Genomic DNA, 8,837 nt, shown 5'->3' on the forward strand with positions numbered 1-8,837 from the left:
TCTGTCTGCCTTTATGTTTATGGAGTGATTTTTTGCACATATAGCAATTATATTTATGCATATTTATTACATATGCACATATATTATTAGAGGTCTCTAAAAAGGTATGCCTGTAGTAAAAAGGGATAATGAACTGCAACTATTTGTAAACGTTGTTTTCAGGCTTGTGCTAAAAAAGGTGGTATGCAAAGACAACAGCAGCTCCGTCTTCAGGACCAGTAGAGATTCTTGCTGGTTCTTTCATTTCTTTTCCAATCAAACTTGATCTGAATAGGTTTTATTTAAAAATGTATGCTTGGTGTGAACAGGCCTTTAGAGTGAAAAAAGTTCAGTTACTGACACCATATCTTTGCTGTTTACGGAGCTGTCTTATGCGATAGTTTCTACAGTTTTTAGTGATGGTAGAAAATTAATCAGATATCATTTGAAATTTTAGGTTACTGACACTTGGCAGAACTATGTCAATTCCAAAATCTACCAGCAGAGTTTGATGGATAAACCATATTTTAGTATTTTTTAGTAAAAATGTTGTAAAATAAAATTAATATTAATTTATTTTCACCAATTTTGTGTTCATCCGATTTGCTATCAATAAACTGTGTTATATCATAAGTTATTTTTAACAAAAAAAACTGTCTTTGATTTAGGCTAAAGAAGCAGATCTACTGACTTTGGAGCAGGTACTGGCTGACTCCGCTCTCACTGCAAGTAAATTCAAGGAGTGGAAAGAGACCAACACTCTTCTGCTGCAGGACATTATTTTAAACCACCCCCTAAAGACTGAACCCCTGAACAACCTCAGCTAGTGCCTCTGCTGTGCCTCCCTCAACATAACCGTCTATACACACTGAAAGAGTAGGCTAAACACCAGAACACAAACACTGCAAGAATTGAATACATTTTCATGTCTTGATGTAAGAATTAAAACCCTCTAGAGAAAATTTGATCCAAGACTACCATTTCTTTCACTTGCCATCAATTTCCTATTTATTTTTTACTGGTGTCAAATCAGTCTGTTACAAATGTAAAGTTGTTGTAAAATCCTTGTTGTTTCTAAACCTTTTCCAAACCTGTGATGTCTCACTGATGTTAAGATACATTCTTTTAAATAATTTTAGATGTCATGGAAAACCAAACATGTTCAGTCAAAAAATGATTTTTATTGCTGATATTTTTAGTCTGCATTCAGTGCAAACAAGGAGTTAACCTGGTAGTAATTTAAAGTGCTGATCACGTGCAGTCTGTATAGTTTGTCATATTTTGTTTTGCATTTTTATTATTGTAAATACATCTGTTTAGATATATTTATTGATTAAAAATAGGATGCCAAAGTTTTTTAGTAAGCAGCATATTTCTGAATTACAAATATCTGGGTGCTGTTCATAGCATAAATAATCTTAAAGTACATCCACATTATTGTGTTATTGTCATGACTGTTGAATAACCAAATCTCGTGTTTTTTAAAGAGTAATTTAAAAAGTCTATTTCTGTAAATGAAAGGTTGTTTGATAATTCACAGCTTATTCAGAGCAGGGTGTATACATTTTCACATTTCTTTTTTTTAGTGCTTTTCACAATGCATATCGTTTCAAAGTAGCTTTTCAAATACATGCATGTTTCTACATTACAATTAAGAGTAATCTGTTATCAATTCAATTCAAATTTATTTGTATAGTGCTTTTCACGATATAATTTCAAATCAGCTTTACAGAAAGTGAATTTGTCTACATTACAATTTAGAGTGATCTGTTATCAGAGGTGACTGTGTCCAAGTTATGTATTTCAGAAATGTACATATACAAATCACGCAGTTAGCTAACAATGTATTAATTTAAACAATGTATTAATTTAAGGCAGAAAGAATACGCTCATTTAAGTAATATATGAAAACATGTTTGTTAGCAAATGGTTAGGATATATAGACAAATGTAGCATTGGTGCATGATGATTCAGAGTTTGTGTCATCTGAAGTCTTCGCAGGAGTTGGAGTCATCTTTTCACAGGTGACATCTGAATTCTTCATGAGAGGCTGGATCCAAACTGTAGCTGATGTACTCTCTAGTTACCTCAGGATGGGGCAAAATTACTAGCATAGCTGCTTTTCATAACATTAACCAAAGATAATAGTGTGAATTTAATCTGATATGACTGGAGTACAAGGTTATGAGATGCATGATATCAATGCTTGGCTAAAGAGTCTTTAATCAAGATTTAGACTGAAAGAGTGAGTCTGAGCCCCGAACATTATCAGGAAGGCTATTCCAGAGTTAATGAGTCAAATGCGAAAAAGCTCTCCCTCGTTTAGTGGACTAAGATATCCTCCTAGGTACTACCAGAAGCCCTGAGTTTTGTGATCTTAAAGAGTGTAGGGCAATAGAAGTTTTGTTAAATACACAGGAGCTAACTAGGCCTTATAGGTCAGTAGCAATACTTTGAAATTGATGCAGAACTTAATAGATAACCAGTGTAGAGATGATAAAATTTGTTTTATGTGATCATATTTTCTCGACCTGGTAAGAACTCTAGCAGCTGCATTTTGGACTAATTGTAGCTTGTTTATTGAGGATGCAGGACAACCAGCTAGTATTGCATATTTACAGTAATCTAGTCTCGAGGTGACGAATGCATGAACTAACTTTTTTGCATCAGAAACAGATAACATGTTCCGTAGCTTAGCAATGTTTCTGAGGTGGAAGAAGGCTGTTTTTGTAACATATGAAATATGATTTTCAAAAGACTAGTTGCTGTATGATATAACACACAGGTCTTTAACTGTAGAGGATGAAGTAACAGTACATCCTTCTAAATGCAAATTGTATTCTGATATTCTGTGTACAGGTTTTTGGTCCAATAAGTAACAACTCAGTCTTATCTGAATAGAAAAACATTACAGGTCATCCAGTATTTTATATCTTTAACACACTCTTCCAACATAAATGGAAGATTTGAAATGGGTCTGTAATTTGCCAATTCATTTGGATTTAATTGTGATTTCTTTATGAGAAGCTTAATAACTGCCAGCTTTAATGGTCTTGGGACATGGCCTAGAGATAAAGACGAGTTAATAATATTGAGAAGAGGCTCAGGTAACAACTCTTTCAGTAGTCCAGTGGGTAACGTAGTTTAGTGGGTCTTTTGCCATCAGCGAGCAACAGACAGCACGCCCAGATGGATTTCTCATCCTTGGTGGAGATTTCAATCAGTAATCAGACAGTACTTGGTCTGTATTTCCAAAAAATATATCAACATAAAAATATTATATGGGGATATGTATAATTTAATATATTATATAGGCGGAAATGTTTTAGACTTGGTTTACACAACCCACAGAAGGGCCACTTAAAACCATCACACTGACAGGGATACAAAGTGCCTACATCACCAAATGCATGGATGATGTAACTGTAACAAGGACTATCTCCATACCAGCTAATCAGAAACCATGGTTGACAGAAGAGGAGAGGCAACACAAAATGTTGCCCTCAGAGCTAATGATGATGAAGGCCTGAGAACAGCCTGGGCCAGCCTGTCCTGGGGTATCAGTAAGGCCAAAAACAGTTCGCCAGGAGGATAACCCATAACTTTAGAGACAGCAGAGACATGAGGAGACAGGGAATCCAGACCATCACAGACAACAAACCCCCACCCACAGACCTGTGACAGTGACATCTCTTTGCTGAATGAAACTCAACAACTTATTTGCACGCTTTGAAGCATATAACAACACATCTGCACAGAAAACTCCACATCCTCTTGACGACCAGGTTCTGTGTCTTTCTCCAGCCAGTGTGAAGAGATCCCTCTCTAAGATCAACACCCGCAAAGCAGCCGGTCCACAATATACCTGGCCATGTGCTGAAGGACTGTGCAGAAGAGCTCAAAGGTTTCCTTTCAGACTTATGTGAGAATGCTTTTCATAGATTTTAGTTTGGCATTTAATGCCATTATCCCACTGCAGTTAATACAGAAACCCGACCAGCTTGGCCTGAACACCTCTTTGTGCAACTGGTTGCTGGACTTTCTTACCGGAAGACCACAGACAGTTTGGGTCGGCTACAACACATCCAGCACCATCACATTGAACACAGGGCTCCCCCAAGGATGTGTTCTTAGCCCCCTGCTCTTTGCCCTGCTAACCCATGATTGCACACCAATGTGCAGAACCAATTACTTCATAAAGTTTGTGGACTACACAACTGTGGTGGGTCTTATCAACAGCAATGATGAGACAAACTACAGAAATTAGGTGTGCCAACTGGCCAGATGGTGCAGTGACAACAATCTCTCTCTGAGCGTAGAGAAAACAAAGGAGATTGTTGTGGACTTTCGGAGAGCACACACCCAGAACCCTCCTCTGACCATCAACAGTGCTGCTGTGGAGAGGGTGAGCACCACCAAGTTTCTGGATGTGTATATAACAGCGGACCTCTCCTGGACCACCAACATATACCACTATTTTCTCTTCAAACTAAAGAGAGCCAGAGCCCCGGCACCCATCATGTATATTCAGAGCCCCAGCACCCATCATGTGTATATTCTATTGTGGCACGATTGAAAGCATCCTGACCAGCTGCATTACTGTGTGGTTTGCCATCTGGGAGGAGGTTCAGGAGCTTTCAGGCCTGAACCACTAGACTGAAGAATAGCTTCATCCACCAAGCTGTCAGGAAGTTGAACTCTCTTCCCTCTCTGTCCTTAGATACACGGAACTGTTACTCCCCACCCCCTAATACACACACACACACACACACACACACACACACACACATCTGATCACACAATGCACTAGACACTTTTACTACTACTGCTATTTTTTTTTTACGTTTGCACTACAATGTTAACCTATTTAATCTCTCATGTTCTGTGATGTTTTTATGTTGTGTATTGTATTTTATTTATTTTTAATACTTGTTTGGTGTTTTACACCACGGGTTTGAGGAAAACGGAATTTCAATCCTCTGTATGTCCTGTACATATAGTAGAATTGACAATAAAGTTGATAATGACAATGATTGGATCTAATAAACATATTGTAGTCAGAAACACAGGAGACAGACAGGTTTAGGTGCACACAGTGTTATTTCAGTGTTTATCAGAGTGGTGGTGGAACAACTGGAAACAGATGATGGTGAGAGGATGGTGACTTAGCTGGCGATAACTGAAGTGGATTCTCTGTGCAGGTGACGAGTAAACACGAAGACAGGCGATCAGGATCAGTATGACGGACGGAAGATGGACAGGAGACTGGATACAGGACGAGACGATCTCAGGTGAGTAGATTGGTAAGGAGTCTGACATAAAGCAGTGTATAATGTAGTGAGACCAGACAAGGAGTAAAAAGAAAACGTGGCATATAAAGGGTGGGTTGATGAGGGAGTGCAGGTGCAACGAGTCAGTACTCTAGTGATTATGAATGAGTGGGCGGGTCCTGGTGATTGAGTGATGATTGGGGCTGTGACAGTGTGGCTGACCCACTCCTCCATGGCTGGCTCCTTACGGCTGACAGACTCTGCGACGGGGTCGGCCTGGAACTGGGTGAGTAGCAACAGGTCCAGGATGTCATCCCGAAACACCCATGAGCATTCTTCTGGACCATATCCCTCCCTGTCGATCAGGTACTCAAGCGGCCGTTCTTCGCCGTGAGTCAAGGATGGTATGGACTCAGTACACTAGGTCCTCGTCAGCGACATCTGGAGGAAGAGGTACTTCGTCCGTGGTAGGGGAAGAAGGGTTTCAGGAGGGAGACATGAAATGAAGGTGAAATATGGTAGTGAGGTGGAAGGTTGAGCCTGTAGGTGACCTCGTTGACCTGCCTCTGCACAGTGAAGGGACCTATGTAGCGGGGACTCAGCTTACGGCAGGGCAGGCGAAGGCAGATGTCGCAGGAGGAGAATCAAACCCTTTGTCCCAGCTGGTATTGGGTGGCTTCAGCTCTACGGACATCCGCTTGGAGTTGGTGTCTTCACACTGCCCGGTGGAGATGCACGTGCGCACGAGTCCCATACCCTCTCGCTCTCTTCGAACCAGTGATTGACAGCTGGAACCTCCAAGGGTTCTCCGGACCAGGGAAGAGAGGAGGTTGGTAGCTGAGGATACATTGGAACGGAGTTCCCAAGCCCAGTGGTGGATTGGCGCAGGGTATTCTGGACATTCTGTCCTTCGGATGAGACGTTAAAACCGAGGTCCTGACTCTCGGTGGTCATAAAAAATCCCAGGATGTCCTTCGATAAAGAGTAGAGGTGTAACCCCGGCATCCTGTCCAAATTTGCCCCTTGGCCTCTGTCCATCATGGCCTCCTAATCATCCCCATATACTGATTGACTTCTTCACTGTCTCCTATCGTAAAAGTAAGCTGGTGTGTGGTGGGCGTTCTGGCGCAATATGGCTGCCGTCGCATCATCCAGGTGGATGCTGCACATTGGTGGTGGTTGAGGAGATTCCCCCTTCCATGTAAAGCGCTTTGAGGTCCCAGAAAAAGCGCCAAATAAATGTAACAAATTATTGTAATTAAAATAATATTTATAATTATTATTATTATTAATTACTCCGCCCAGGGGAGGTAGAGGCTCCAGCTGTCTTGGTGCTGGTGGCAGTATGACCGCAGGTATCTCCCGATCTCCTGGATCTTGCGCTCAGTCTAGCCGTTGATTTGCGGATGGTAACCTGATGATAGATTCACTGAGACGCCGAGAAGTTTGAAGATGGCCTTACACACCCAGGAGATGAACTGGTGACCTCTATCCAATACGATGTCTTCTGGTAGACCATAATGATGGGATAATTGTTGGAACGGGAGTTTTACGGCTTTGAATGTGGTGGGCAGGCCCTTGATAGGAATGAGTTTACAGGCCTTAGTTGGATGGTTGGAAGGACGGAGGAAGGTCTGTCATGAAGTCAATGCCAAGGTGGGACCAGGGACGTCTTGGTATCGGCAGAGGTACCAATTTCCCCTCGGGTAGCGTCCTTGTGTTGGTGTGTTGGTGATGGCACAGACTGAGCACCCTCTGACATATCGGGAGATATCCTGGGCCATGTTGGGCCACCAGTAGCGATCCTGTAGGAGCGAGAGGGTTTGCTGGCTGCCTGGGTGTCAGGGGCCCAGAGATGTGTGTGCTGAGTCATAGATCCTCTTCTTAAAGGGTAACTAAACACTAAAACAACTTTTTTTAGTTAATGATCTGTAAGAATGGAGCTTCATAAATGATTTGAGTACATGTTTTGACATTTGGGTTTAAAGTGTTTTAATTCTACAATATATGCTGTAAAAATGTCTGAGTGCTGCCCACTTCAGGTTGAAGGGTGGCTACTGCAGTTGAATTTTCCTATTGGAAGTTGTGTGGTACCAGCTAACCACGCCCTTGCCTACAGAGAGATGCGTCTCAGGTGCAATCTCGAATCTACCTTATTTTGTCAAAGATACTAGAAAAGGCAGTATCCTCACAACTATGTTCCTTTTTTAGAAAGAAATGGTATCTGTGAGGTTTCGATCTGATTTCCAGTCAGGATTCAGACCGTACTATAGTACTGAGACAGCTCTCATTAGAGTCACAAATGATTTGCTCTTATCATCCGATCGTGGTTGTATCTCTCTATTAGTGTTACTCAATCTTAGTGCTGCATTTGATACTATTGACCACAACATTATTTTAAATAGACTCGAAAATTATGTTGACATTAGTGGAATTGCATTTGTATGGTTTAAATCATACTTATCTGACCGTTATCAGCTTGTAGCAGTAAAAATGAAGACGTCTTATCTATCACAAGTTCAGTATGGAGTACCACAAGGCTCAGTACAAGGACCTTTGCTGTTTACTCTGCACATGCTACCCTTGGGAGATATCATTAGGAAGCATGGCATTAGTTTTCACTGTTATGTTGATGATACTCAGCTCTATATTTCTTCACGCCCTGACGAAACTTACCATTTAAAAAAAAAACGGAACACATAGCTGATGTAAAAACTGGATGACTAGAAATTTCCTACTACTTAACTCTATAAAAAACATAGATTCTAATTATTGGACAAAAACTTGGGACAAAAGAATGCGGTCTAACACTTGATGGCTGCTCTGTCAAACCTTCGTTGTCAGTTTGGAACGTGGGTGTGCTCGTTGATACCAATATTTCACTTTAAAGTCAGTTCTAGTATATGTAAAACCATATTCCTTCCATCTTAAAAATCTATCTAAATTACGTCATATGCTCTCAATGACAAATTCGAAACAATTAGTTCATGCGTTCATGACATAAAGGCTAGATTATTGTAATGCTCTTATGGGTGGTTGCCCTGCACGCTTAATAAATAAACTACAGCTGGTCCAAAAAGCAGCAACTAGAGTTCATATTAGAACCAGGAAGTATGACCATATTAGCCTGGTTCTGTCAACACTGCATTGGCTCCCTATTAAACATCGTATACATTTTTAAATATTGCTGATTACTTACAAAGCGCTAAATGGTTAAGCTCCCCATTACTTGAGCGAGCTCTTTGCGCATTATAGTCCTTCACGTCTATTGCGATCTCAAAATTTTGGCCAGTTGATAATACCTAGAATTAGGGGTGTCAAAATTAATCTTTTCTACAATGCATCGCGATGCAGACGAGGACGATTCGGTATCGGTACAGTAATAGACCATTGTAATAGTCACTCTTTCTGTCACTGTGACTTCCCGAACAAATTGAAAATTGAGGATGCAGTGCATCGTAATGCATCGTGATATCGAATTGAACTGAATCGATGACATGATAATCGTAATCGAACCGAACCGTGAGACCAGTGTAGGTTCACACCCCTACCTAGAATATCAAAATGCTAAAAACAAAACAAAATCTA

General features: G+C 40.7%; 1 protein-coding gene across 4 annotated transcripts in view; it reads left to right on the forward strand.

Moving 5' to 3' along the window:
- The window catches only part of LOC143746681 (connector enhancer of kinase suppressor of ras 3-like), a 117,223-nt gene extending 115,892 nt beyond the window's left edge, over positions 1-1,331 (forward strand). For all 4 annotated transcript variants that reach the window (XM_077238662.1, XM_077238664.1, XM_077238663.1 and 1 more), the window contains one exon: positions 648-1,331. In XM_077238662.1, coding sequence (XP_077094777.1) covers positions 648-806 — 159 coding nt within the window. In that variant the 3' untranslated portion in view covers positions 807-1,331. The remainder of the gene's footprint in view (positions 1-647) is intronic.
- The last annotated feature ends 7,506 nt before the right edge of the window (positions 1,332-8,837 follow it).

The sequence above is a fragment of the Siphateles boraxobius genome, unplaced genomic scaffold, assembly GCF_051911475.1.
Source record: "Siphateles boraxobius isolate OS27281-9 unplaced genomic scaffold, OSU_SipBor_1 22, whole genome shotgun sequence".
NCBI lineage: Eukaryota > Metazoa > Chordata > Actinopteri > Cypriniformes > Leuciscidae > Siphateles > Siphateles boraxobius.